At 34.6% G+C, this 14,013-nt stretch overlaps 1 protein-coding gene across 1 annotated transcript in view; it reads right to left on the bottom strand.

Moving 5' to 3' along the window:
- Positions 1-7,157: 7,157 nt before the first annotated feature.
- Positions 7,158-14,013, bottom strand: part of LOC127180864 (segment polarity protein dishevelled homolog DVL-3) — a 49,360-nt gene continuing 42,504 nt past the window's right edge. The window contains exons 12-15 of the mRNA XM_051135197.1: positions 11,980-12,111; positions 10,502-10,669; positions 10,168-10,383; positions 7,158-8,670 (exon numbers count right to left, since the gene is read on the bottom strand). Of these exons, the coding sequence (XP_050991154.1) occupies positions 8,300-8,670; positions 10,168-10,383; positions 10,502-10,669; positions 11,980-12,111 (887 nt within the window). The 3' untranslated portion in view covers positions 7,158-8,299. The remainder of the gene's footprint in view (positions 8,671-10,167; positions 10,384-10,501; positions 10,670-11,979; positions 12,112-14,013) is intronic.

The following is a 14,013-nucleotide window of genomic DNA, read 5'->3' on the forward strand; positions in this document are numbered from 1 at the left end:
CTATATGTTTTTGCATTTCTGTAACAATATGTTGAACACCAAAGTTTTAACATTCCCAAAAACAGACTAAACAGAGAGTTTGAGTAAAAATAAATAAAAACGTATGTGCATTTTCTGTTTCCAGTGATTTTTTTTAAAGTATGCTAATGTGTATTTCTTTTTCACAAGGGTTTGACATTCAATCATACGATTGTTGACCTACATATAACTTCAGTTTATCTGTTGTTAAAATGCGTACGTGACCCTGGACCACAAAACCAGTCATAAGGGTCATTTTTTTTTATAATTGAGATTAATACATCATCTGAAAGTTGAATAAATAAGCTTTTCATTGATGTATGGTTTGCTAGGATAGAACAATATTTGGTTAATTTACAACTATTTAAAAATCTGGAATCTGAGGGTGCAAAAAAATCTAAATATTGATAAAATTGACTTTAAAGTTGTCCAAATGAAGTTCTTAGCAATGCATATTACTTATAAAAAAATAAGGTTTTGATATATTTATGGTCAGTGTTAGGGGCAATGCATTACAAGTAATGTGAGTTACAAAATAATATATAATAATAACTAGTAAAGTAATGCATTAATTTTGAATTTCTAAGAAAATATCTGAGTTACTTTTTCTATTTTTTTCCCATTTATTGATTGACAAATCTCCTGTCGGAAAATTGGGAGTAAACATGATGTTACTGTATTCTAGACTAAATGTGAACATGCATTAATTCATCTCACTCACAAAAAAACATATTCAGTATTCCTCAAAATGAATAAAAAAAGTGAAATGCAAACTCAGAATATGACGCAACCCTGCAATAATTAAATATGTTAAATAAAACAAATATCCCTTATGTATTTAATCCCATTTTATTAACTAGTGTCTTTGCTGCTGACCTTCGATGATGCAATTCAACCATACTAATAAGCAAAAATGACTTTAGATAAACTAACATTTGTGCTTCATTTTTTTATAGCTGAAGAGTGATCTCTTGCATTAATGTACTTTTTCTTTCAGCCTGAGGTGAATTACTTTCACTTTTGGTGTAAAAGGGCTTTTACATTAGAATTGTTTTATATTAAAAACAAAGAAGCAAGCCCTGCCCAGATTTAAAAAGTAACGCAAAAGTAACGTAACGCATTACTTTCCATAAAAAGTAAGGTAATTAGGTACTTTTTCAGGGAGTAACGCAAAACTGTAATGCATTACTTTTAAAAGTAACTTTCCCATACACTGTTTATGGTAGGAAATTTACAAAATATCTTCATGGAATATGATTATTACTTCATATCCTAATGATTTTTGCCATAAAAGAAAAATCAATAATTTTGACCCATACAATGTATTTTTGGCTATTGCTACAAATAAACCCCAGCGACCTAAGACTGGTTTTGTGGTCCAGGGTCACAAATATCCTTTATGTATTTAATTCCATTTTATTAACTAGTGTCTTTGCTGCTGACCTTCGATGATGCAATTCAACCATACTAATAAGCAAAAATGACTTCAGATAAATTAACTTTTGTGCTTCATTTTTTTTATAGCTAAAGAGTGATCTAAAGTAATTTCAGGATGTTTCCTATTATTTTAAATGATCTGAATGTATTTATGACAACGGGTTCTCAAAATATGGCTTCTTATAAAAAAAAAGTGTTCCTTTGGCTCAATTTGCCCCAGGTTAGGGGTAAGTTGACCCGAGTCAGTGGGTAAGATGCACCATTTGGGTTTAAACTATCTGACTGAATTTAATTCAAACCCATGTGGAATTTTAAAGATGATTTAATACTTTTAAAAAACGAATTTAATAATCAAATTTAATTTTATAAACAGTCATAGTTGTTTTAATAAAGCTAACTTAAAAGAAAACCAATCAAATGATGTGACATTCATTTTCAGTCTATATTTTTTTTGCATTTCTGCAACAATATTTTGAACACCAAAGTTTTAACATTCCCAAAAACAGACTAAACAGAGAGTTTGTTGAGTAAGATTAAATAAAAACGTATGTGCATTTTCTGTTTCCAGTGATTTTTTTAAAAGTATGCTAATGTGTACTTCTTTTTCACAAGGGTTTGACATTCAATCATACGATTGTTGACCTACATACAACTTCAGTTTATCTGTTGTTAAAATGCGTACGTGACCCTGGACCACAAAACCAGTCATAAGGGTCATTTTTTTTTATAATTGAGATTAATACATCATCTGAAAGTTGAATAAATAAGCTTTTCATTGATGTATGGTTTGCTAGGATAGAACAATATTTGGTTAATTTACAACTATTTAAAAATCTGGAATCTGAGGGTGCAAAAAAATCTAAATATTGATAAAAGTGACTTTAAAGTTGTCCAAATGAAGTTCTTAGCAATGCATATTACTTATAAAAAAATAAGTTTTGATATATTTATGGTCAGTGTTGGGGGTAATGCATTACAAGTAATGTGAGTTACGTAATAATATATGTGACCCTGGACCACAAAACCAGTCCTAAGTCGCTGGGGTATATTTGTAGCAATAGCCAAAAATACATTGTATGGGTCATTTATGCCAAAAATCATTAGGAAATTAAGTAAAGATCACGTTCCATGAAGATATTTTGTAAATTTCCTACTGTAAATATATCAAAACTTAATTTTTGATTAGTAATATGCATTGCAAAGAATTTAATTTGGACAACTTTGAAGGTGATTTTCTCAATATTTTGATTTTTTTGCACACTCAGATTCCATATACTGAAATAGTTGTATCTTGGCCAAATATTATTATATCCTAACAAACCATACATCGGTGGAAAGCTTATTTATTCAGCTTTCAGATGATGCATAAAGCTCAATTTTGAAAAATTGACACTTCTGACTGGTTTTGTGGTCCAGGGTCACATATAATAATAACTAGTAAAGTAATGCATTAATTTTGAATTTCTAAGAAAATATCTTTTTCAGTTTACTTTCACAGTTACTTTTTCAATTTTTTTCCCATTTATTGATTGACAAATCTCCTGTCGGGAAATTGGGAGTAAACATGATGTTACTGTATTCTAGACTAAATGTGAACATGCATTAATTCATCTCGCTCACAAAAAATAGATTCAGTATTCCTCAAAATAAACAAAAACAGTGAAGTGCAAACACAGAATATGACGCAACCCTGCAATAATTAAATATGTTAAATAAAACAAATATCCTTTATGTATTTAATCCCATTTTATTAACTAGTGTCTTTGCTGCTGACCTTCGATGATGCAATTCAACCATACTAATAAGCAAAAATGACTTTAGATAAACTAACATTTGTGCTTCATTTTTTATAGCTAAAGAGTGATCTCCTGCATAAATGTACTTTTCTTTCAGCCTGAGGTGAATTACTTTCACTTTTGGTGTAAAAGGGCTTTTACATTAGAATTGTTTCATATTAAAAACAAAGAAGCAAGCCCTGCCCAGAAGTAAAAAGTAACGCAACGCATTACTTTCCATAAAAAGTAACTAAGTCACATAATTAGTTACTTTTTCAGGGAGTAACGCAAAACTGTAATGCATTACTTTTAAAAGTAACTTTCCCCAGCACAACAAATTTACAAAATATCTTCATGGAACATGATTATTACCTGATATCCTAATGATTTTTGCCATAAAAGAAAAATAGATTATTTTGACCCATACATTCCTATAATTGACTGAACATTAAAATGAAAGGAGAAAGTATTTTAACAAGTTTAATACAGACTAGCATTATAAAAGATCTCACTATAATGTCTCGAGAACAGAGCTGTAACTGGATCTGACCAAATTTTTCTGTTCTAAATATCGCTCACATGCTTAATGAGTATTAAATGTTGTGTAAATAAACTAGAAGACTGCTGGAGTGGATTTGACTCCAGAAATCAAATCAGAGTTTTTCGCTTGTGTGATTCATGATGCTTCATCTAGTCAAATGAAGGGTTACAGATCACAGCAAATGGCTGTAAGCAATTTTCTTATATACTGTACAGTACATTTTTTGTGCTGGCTTTTGCTCTTCCTCTTTGTCTGCTTTCTGGAATCCAGGACATTTTTAAGAGCATGATGAATCTGGGCTCCACAGTTCATTACAGCAAATCACATTGGTGGAGGGCAGGCCTGGAGAAGCCAGTGCAGCTGCTTACTCCTGAAAAAATGTCCAAAAAAGCCCTATAATAGAAGTACAAGGGATTTTTCATCAGTTTTGTTGTCGAATGATGATATAGTTGCAATAGTCTCCTCAACAAGCTGCATGATTTATGTTTGTAGCACAATGGATGCAGGATGAGAGTGCAAGACAGGTTACATGGTCAAGTTTCATTTTTAGGATTAAGGTTTGTTTATAAAGTGTGAAGTGTGTTCTTCATGCGTAAGTGGTTCAGTTTGATTTGTATATAATATTACGACTTGTCCCTGGATCTTGCTTTGATACTGTGGAAACATAAATCATAGAACAGCTCTGAATGCCAAAGAGAATGAAATACATTTTCCTCCCTTAAACACTGGCAGACTGTCAGAATCAGTGTGGGAAAATTTGCTCTATGGGAGTAAAACAGGAAGAAAATCCACCCATCATTTTCACCACCTTAAATGAACCATGACTGGAAATGAGCTATGACATCCCCTAAGCTCATATGTAAAATTTCCTTGTTTCTTGTGAGAAAGCAGTGCTTAATTGTATTGAATTTGCACTTGATCTGTACTAAAAAAATGCCACTTAAGTGCACTTAAAGGGGTCATCAGATGAAAAACTCAGTTTTACATGTTGCTCATAAATGTGTGTTGGCGGTGTGTGTACACAACAACCCTGTAATGATAAAAATCCACACAGTGATATTTTTTTAATCTTTATAAGGTCATCAGATGAAAAAAAATGACCGTCTTGCTCTGAAAGAGCTGATTTTGACAAGACCGCCATTGTAAAGCCGGTGCAGGGGCTGATTTTGACAAGGTAAAAAGGGTGTTTTTTACACTACCACTGAGAAATTTTAACCAAAGTATGTTATATACTATAATGAGAAAGTATAGATTTCTCATTAAGACCCTAACGAATCATATCAGCTTATGGAAAATGGGCATCCAATGACCCTTTTAAAGAGAGACACTTTTTATGCCTGTTTCTTAACACACTTTAAAAAGTGCACTCTGCAGTAATGTCAAGAGCTGCAGGGTTTAATTTAGTTTTGTCTGTGTATGTTTTTGGACTCTCAAAGTCGTGAATCCCATTGACTGCCGTTATATGACTGACAGACTGCAACGGTTTGAGTTAAAAATCTTAATTTGTGTTCTACTGAAGAAACAAAGTCACCTACATCTTGGATGCCCTGGGGGTAAACAGATAAACATCAAATTTTCAATTTTGGGTGTACTATCCCTTTAAGTTCAACGAACTGCATTTAAAGGGATACTTCACCCAAAAATTAAAATTACCTCTGATTTACTTACCCTCAAGCCATCCTAGGTGATGACTTTCTTCATTCAGATGAACTAGGAGTTATATTAAAAAAAACATCCTGGCTCCTTCAAGCTGCAGTCATGGCCAAAAATATTGGCACCCAGAGACCCAGGAGGACACCACTGCTGACACAAAGGCATAAAAAAGCGACTGGAGTTTGCCAAAACTTATGTAACAAAACCACAGTCCTTCTGGGAGAACATACTGTGGACAGATGAGACAAAATGAGCTTTTTGGTAAAGGACATAATGGCACTGTTTACAGAAAAAGAAATGAGGCCTTCAAAGAAAAGAACACAGTCCCTACAGTCAAACATGGTGGAGGTTCAAAGATATTTTGGGGTTGCTTTGCTGCTTCCGGCACTGGATGCCATGACTGTGTGAACGTTATCACGAAATCGGATGATTACCAAAGAATTTTGGTCATGGGTGTTCCAGCAGCACAATGACCCAAAACACACTTCAGAAAGTACTCAGAAATGGTTACAAACAAAGCGCTGGAGAGTTCTGAAATGGCCAGCAATGAGTCCAGATCTGAATCCCATAGAACAACTGTGGAGAGATCTCAAAACAGAAGTTGGGAGAAGGCATCCTTCAAATCTAAATGACCTGGAGCAGTTTGCAAAAGAAGAGTGGTCCAAAACTCCAGTAGAGAGGTGTAAGAAACTCATTTATGATTACAGGAAGTGATTTGACTTTTCTTCTCTGTTTTTTTGTGTTGTTCCAATGCAAGCAAATAAACATGTAAATACCAAAACATTTGCAACTGCTACAATTTTCTGAGAGAAGGGTTACATTTTCTGAGAATTGCAAGGGTGCTGATATTTTTGGCCATGACTGTATATAATGGCGGTGAATGGGTGGTGAGATTTTGAAGCCCAAAAAAGTTCATCTACGTTCATGAGAGTGGCGTTCCAGCGGATGATGTAGGCGTAGCTTAAGCGCCGGTGAGAATATGTTCGATTCGCGAGAACCAAGTTTTGTTTACGGCAAAGGAAAACCAGTCTCCTCATGGGTTATATCGAAATCTTCATTTTGTACTTCTAATTTGTAACCGGTGTTTTGTTTTGCTGTCTCCTCTCTCCTTGTCACTTCTCATCAAAGCTTACTCTACACCTACGTCTTCCACTAGAACGCCACTCTCAGGTGAATGTGCGTACAACAGTTAGTGGAAGCTGAAGATTACGTTTCTAAAGTTTTAAATATGAATATTTTTCTTACACAAACACATCAATTCACTTCAGAAGGTCTTTATGAAACCACCTGAGCCATGTGGAGCACTTTTTATGATGGATGGATGCACTTTATTGGATTTCAAAATCTCAACAGCCATTCACTGCCATTATAAAGCTTGGAAGAGCCAGGACGTTTTTTAATATAACTCCGATAGTATTCATTTGAAAGAAGAAAGTCTTTCTAGGATGGACTGAGGATGAATAAATCATGGGGTACTTTTCATTTTTGGGTGGACTATTCCTTTAATATAAATTTAAATTGTAATTTTAAGTGCTCTGTAATTTGTACTCTTTTTAAAAGTGTTTTTCTTTTTATAAGGGGCTGTTTGCTGTTGTAAGTAACTCTTTGGTTGTAAGTTTTAAGGAAACATGTAAAAATAATGGTGTACAGAGGAGAAGGTTTTGTTTTGTCTTCATGCCTGCAGAAGAATAAAAATGATTTTCTTTTCATACAAAAACCAAAAAGATTCACACTCAGTGTTTAGGCAATAAACTATATTTATAAATAAAACAATTTGTTTTGTTTTGTCATAAAACAGTGTACAGCGAGTATTAAATTGAGCTATTCAATACTTTCTGTTTCCAATAATTAAAAATGTGATAAATGCATCTGAGGAAAAAAAGGCAGGTTAACAGAAACGACGAAGCAGAGTGCTGATGGTTAATGATGACAGACATTAACATAGTAAGTACTGTGTTGTTTGGGAAAGAGTGAGAGAGTGAAGAGAGCTGCTCTCCATCATATAATAATAATAGTGCATCATTAGGTTCATCCAGGGCTGCTGATAATATTGAAACATTAAAGATTCGTTTTGAACTTCATCACTGTTAAAGGTTTAGTACATGTAATACAGGACTGAATATCTCCCAATTTAACCATTTAATCAAACCATAACTGACTTGATTTACTTAATTAATAAATGTCCCTGGTCTTATTGTGCACAGTTCATCAGTTCAGGTTATTAAAACAACAAAACAGATGAAAAAACATCATGCATCGTGTTTAATAAATTCATTTTAACCCAAAGAGAAAGGCAGACTTTAAAAGTCCTGTCTGTAAACTTAAAAACTCTCTCTCTCACTCTCCACACTTATTAGCAGAAAATTAAAGTTATAAATATAAAACAATTGCCATAGATTCTATCTTTTGATAGCGTTTGTCTTTTTTAAAATCATTAAAAATGATTTATTCCTCCTTAAAAAGCAAAAGGTGATTTAGAAGTAAAAGATATCCTCACTTTCTTCTCATGCTTTTCTCTCCCACTTAATTTAGCTCATCTTTGATTGAAAAACGTATCTTGAGGTTAATAAACCGGTCAGAGGACAAAATATTAAAAAAATGCAGGTAAAGTACATAAAAAGTACACAAAAACCAGCAAGCATTCACCTTCATCACTGCATCGCACAGAGTCTCTGAGGGCATGATGGGCTACGTGATTTGTTCCAGTCTTCTTCACTGAAGAAAGTGCAAGCCACAGGACACAGGAGGGACATTGGGAGGGACACTCAGCCACTAAAATGTCAATGCATCTCTTTCTTGTCTTCCTCCCTCATCTTTCTTTGATTTCACAGTGCCTTGAGCATGTGAGTCGACCCTCAGGATCACCAAAAGCTCATCACATGACATCCACAAAGAACTCACTGGGGTTCCCCATGGCCATGCGGAAGGATTGGCGCGAGGCCGTGAGTTCGGGCGGCACTGAGGACAGGTCTCGGTCTGGAGGCGAGCCGGGCGCTGCCGTTACGGGTGTCTGTGGCTGTGGAGGGAGGCCCGGCGCTCCACACACCAGGCTCTGGACGCTCCGGATGGTGTGTGAGCTACGCACGCTGTGTTCGCTAGGGGCTGCTGCAGAGCGCTCGCTGGGAGCCTTCTCTCTTTTCTCAGATTCGCTGCCGCTGCCGGATCGGCCTCCAGACTCTTGTGGTCCAGCCGCTGCGTTGGCGTCGTTTTTGCTGCCGCTGCGATTTGAGCCACTGCTTCGACTGCCTGTGAGTGAAATGTAAGAATGAAGAGTTAGACTTTCTGTTTAAATTCTAACTTTTCTGTCACTTTTCCATGAATTCGCCTTGTAGTCAGATTTGGTATAATTGGGCGGAAGAGTTGAACGCAGGGTCAGAAAAAGGGCATTAAGGGGCAATATTTGCCCTGGAAGTGATTTCCATTTGTAAACATACAGTTGAAGTCAAAGCTTTACATAAACCTTGCAGAATCTGCAAAATTTTTAGTAACTATTACAGCAGGTTCAAACACTCACTGATGCTCCAGAAGGAAAAAACAATGCATTAAGAGCTGGGGGTGTAAACTTTTGAAAAGAATGTACACAAGAGTGTGCATTTTTCTTATTATGCCTAAATATAATATATATATTATGAATATATTTTTCATTTAACATTGCCCTTTAGAAGCTACAAAAGATACTTACATGTTTCCCAGAAGACAAAATAGGTGAAATTTACACTGACAAATTCAAAAAAGTTTTCACCCCCCGGCTTTTAATGCATCGCATTTCCTTCTGGAGCATCAGTGAGTGTTGTATTTTCTCTTGTGGACTATATGTAAAAGTCTTTTATGTGAAATATCTTATTCAGGCCAATACTACATAAAAAAATAACATGCATTTTGTATGATCCCTCTTATTTTGGTAAAATAATTAACATTGTGCAGATTCTGCAAGGTTTATGTAAAATTTTGACCTCAACTGTATTCCTGTGATGTAAAGCTGAATTTTCAGCAACATTACTCCAGTCTTCAGTGTCACATGATCCTTCAAAAATCATTCTAATATGCTGATTTGGTGGTCAATTACTATTGGTACTTAATTATTAATAATGCTTCTTATTATTATCAATGTTACTTAATACTTTTGTGGAAAACATTTATTTGAAATAAAACTTTTATTAAAAATTTATTATAAATGTCACCATTGATCACTTTAATGCGTCCTTGCTAAATAAAAGTATTAATTTCTTTGTGTTTTCACATTTTTTATTTAAATGTTACTCACCCCAAACATAGAATATAGTAGAGAAGAAAGCAGTTCTAACAATAGTACTGTTTTCATTGCATTTTTGATTAAGTAAATGCAGTCTTGGTGAAAAGAAGACTTCTTTCGACATGATCATGTGTTGAAGACTGACACGGATGAGAAGAAATTCTTGAATAAAGTCATTATTTTTGTTTTCTTTGCACATAAAAAGTATTCTTGTAGCTTGATAACATTATGATTCAACCACTGATATCAAATAGACTATTTTAATGATGTCCTTACTACCTTTCAGGGCCTTGAATGTGTCAGTTGTGTTGCTGTCTACGCAGGGTCAGAAAGCTCTCGGATTTCATCAAAAATATCTTAATTTGTGTTCTGAAGATAAACGAAGGTCTTGCGAGTTTAAAATGGCATGAAAGTTAATAATTAATGACAGAATTTTCGTTTTTGGATGAACTATCCCTTCAATTTCCATCCATGATCAAACACAGTCTCACCTTCGCTGTGCGGGCTGCCTGCGCTGCCGCCCCCTGCAGTGAAGCTGTAGCTGGGGTCGTGCACAGGATGGGGATTGTACGGATGAGGGATCGGGTACTGATAAGGGAACGTGAGCGGCCAGGGAGCAACACCAGGGTGAGGCAACGGAGCCAGAGTGTCCTGGTCAGACGCCCCACTAGAACCGTCATGGTCATGCAAGGTGAGACTGGCCATATCTGAGACACAAGAGGAACAAACAGGAGGGAATAGAGTTTACTCCAAATGAATAAATAAAAGATGCTTTAATGTGAAAGAGTCAGGGAGAAATCGAAGAACTAAAAATCAGGAACTCACTGCCACACAGGTCTCCAAAGATGTAATAGCACTGTTCAGAGAAGGTGATCTTGTTGACAGTGTGCCGGATGTAGCCAGCTTTTAGCAGGTTGCTGGCGTATTTGCGTGCCTCACGTCTGTCAGTAAATCCTTCGACGTGATGATAGAGCCAATCCACCACATCTGAACCTGAGAGGAAAACAAGTATTTGACTTCTGAAGACATTGTTTTCAGAATATCCACATCCATGAATGGTATCATCTAGGGCTGGGCGACATGGCCAAAAAATTATCACGATAATTTTTTTTCATATCAGTCGATTTCAATAATTATCACGAAAAATGTCAGATTTAAAGGCAGATTTTTGCTACAATGTGAAAGTTCTAAAAACCAAATGTTAAATGTGGCTTTAAAATATTTTTTATGGCCAGAACATGACAAACACTTCATGTTTTTTAATTCTTCACACTTTTCCAGTCATTTTTCTTTAACAAAATAATTTCTTAGTTTTATTGAGTAATATTGTTTCAAATCAAGAAACATTTTTGTGTTACCTGATAATATTAATAATAATAATAATAATATATTTTTGTCTTTTGGAAATACATTTTTGATAGTAACTTTAGCTAGGATGCATATGTAGATTTATGTTCACTATCAAAATCAGTAATATCTGTAAAAATTATAGCAACCTCATTTTCACTGACTGTTTGAGGGTCTTTTTTATTTATTTTTATAACTTAACCATTGCTCTTCCATAGTATCTTCCATAGATCATGATAATAACAGTTAAAAAATACAAATATAGCACCTCAATAACATGGTAAAAATGTAACATGGTTCCTATGTATTTGTATGACAAACAGTAGTCTAAATGCATTTAGTATAAATGCATAAACACTATAGCTTAATCACAAAAAATATTGTAATTATATTCCATTACTCCTCCTTCAATACATTTAACATGTCTACATTAATAACATAATAAAATTAGACACAAATATACCCACATTTCTGAAACAATACCACTGTGCAGTTAGTGCTACTACAGTGAATCTATGGTAAACGATGTCGATTTGTAGATTAAAAAGCCTTCTGACTGTACCGTTGCGCACAGTGTTTCTCCTGTTTGTCAGCGCTGTTTCATCTGGCTATAAATCATTTGTGTTCTTCACGGAATTCAAGCACTTCACACTGGCGCTGTTTAGTGACTGAGATTAATCAGTGAGTAAAGACATCTGCTCTAGTAAGTTCGCGCTGTGTCGAATATTTAACGAACTCTTGTTATCGTTTATTGAGGAAATTCATAACACGCGATAATTATCGTTATCAGTTTATCGCCCAGCCCTAGTGTCATCCATTTCAATCCATTTTCCGAAGATAAACAAAGGTCTTACAGGTTTGGAACGACATGAGGGTGAGTAATTAATTACAGAATTTTCTTTTTTGGGTGAACTACACCTTTAATTTTTTTTGATTGATTGAGGGTGCAGGTTTACCTATGAAGGCATTGGGGATGGTGATCTTCAGCCACATTCTGTCTCGCACCTCCAGGCCTGACTCTGTAGATGCCATTGCTTTGGCTACTGCTGCCATGTCGCTATGGATGGACAGATGGAAATCCTCAAACCCTGCAGAGTAAAGCACAGTGAGACCGTGTATAGCAGTCCACAGTCGTGGGCGTGAATTTCAGAGATGTGCTCTAAACATCCAGGTGTTAAAGCCATTATCAACTGATCTGGAACGAGTTTCTGATTTCTCAAACATTACAAATCAAACTTCCCCTGTGAAAAAGAGGAGTGTTTAATTGTACTGGTGGTTTACTTCAAATCTTAAAAGTACACTTTAATGACTGTTTCTTAAGACACTTAAAAGAGTAGTTCACTTCCAGAGCAAAAACAAAAAAAAGGAAAACCGAAAATGCTTTGTAATTTTATTCCATAATATAAAGTATTTTGTAAGATTTAACCCTTTAACTGTCACCATATTACAAATAAATCCTCATCTAATCATGACAAACTATACATTGTTGGAAAGGTCTAAGACTCGAAGACTAAATCTAGATATTTTACCATATTTTTGTGTTACAAATTATGTAGGAAAAGTAATAGATTAATATATGTCAACTTAAAAAATCTACGCTTTAGATATCATAAGAAATGATATATCAGTTCAAAACTTAAAATCTCAAAATTCATACTTTGAAAAGCATTTTAAAATCAGACATTGCATTACCATGGAAAATGTACATCAAAATCATATTACAAAATGATTTCATTCATGAATTATAAAAATGTAAGTCTGGATAGTGCATTTTTATGTCTGTGTTTAAAAATGGGAGTGACAGCTAAAGGGTTAATTTAACTCAATAATTTGAATTATACAAAATTTGTATACATTTTAATAAGATAACCACTCTTTTACTGAAAATAACAATAAAATTGGACAGGAAATATAATAATATTAATTATCAATAAATTATTTTTATTTAGTTCTATGCAAAAGAATCAGATATAACTTTTTAAACTAATTACTCAAAAACCGAAAATGCCGTTCTAAGGCCTATAATTTTCGGAAGAGGAAAATTCGGTGCATCTTGAATTTTAACTATAATACGTTTTCATTTATTTGTAAGTAATATGCAATTTACAGTCTAAAAACAACGCATTCTCACTCCCAACTCATCACATACTGACACTTGGTCAGGTCACTTTTTGACACTCAGTGTACCCCTTTAATGTCATTTTTCGATGTGCAGGTCCTCCATTGCTTTAAATAAGAAACCTTTGGCGTAAATATGCTGACGCATCATGATTAAATTACATATTGAGTAATAATTTTGCCATTATTGCATAGATGTTGGGGTGTTTTTTTTTTTATGTAAACAGCCAAAACATTTTTTTTTTTACATTACATTATTTACACATTTATGAGCATGTAACCCAACCCCTGCCTCTAAACCTAACCATTTGTCAATATAAAACACAGGATATAACAGGCAGATACAATTACAGTCACAATTTCTTTAAAAAGTATTAATATCCCAAGTCTTCCGATGCAAAATGACTGATTTGTGAGAGGAATAGACGTGATCGCCGTCTTTATCCACTGTATAACTCATCCTGTGTGCAGTCTGTGCACAAATTTGAAAACTGCCACCAGAAGAAGCGTTATGTCAGCTCTGGGTATGAAATGCCATTGGCTCTTGTGTGTCTCATGACCGACTGCATTATGCTAAACAAGTTCGGGAGTATCTTTTTGAATGTGACGTGTGGGAGTGAGATCATTTTCAGCGATTAAAACCTTGAAATGCAACGCGACTTGTTTGTAGTACTTTTTTATACAGTTTTTTATGGTCAGTTTTTGCAATAAATACCTTTCACTGTACTTTTATTGTTGTGTTTTATATTGTTCAGAAGTGGGTAGGTTTAGGGCAGGGGTGGGGTTAGGTGCTCCAAAATATCTATGACAGTATATTATATATATAGTATATATGTGACCTTAGACAACAAAACCAGTCATAAGGGTCCATT

Source organism: Labeo rohita, chromosome 18, assembly GCF_022985175.1.
Source record: "Labeo rohita strain BAU-BD-2019 chromosome 18, IGBB_LRoh.1.0, whole genome shotgun sequence".
Taxonomy (NCBI): Eukaryota; Metazoa; Chordata; class Actinopteri; order Cypriniformes; family Cyprinidae; genus Labeo; species Labeo rohita.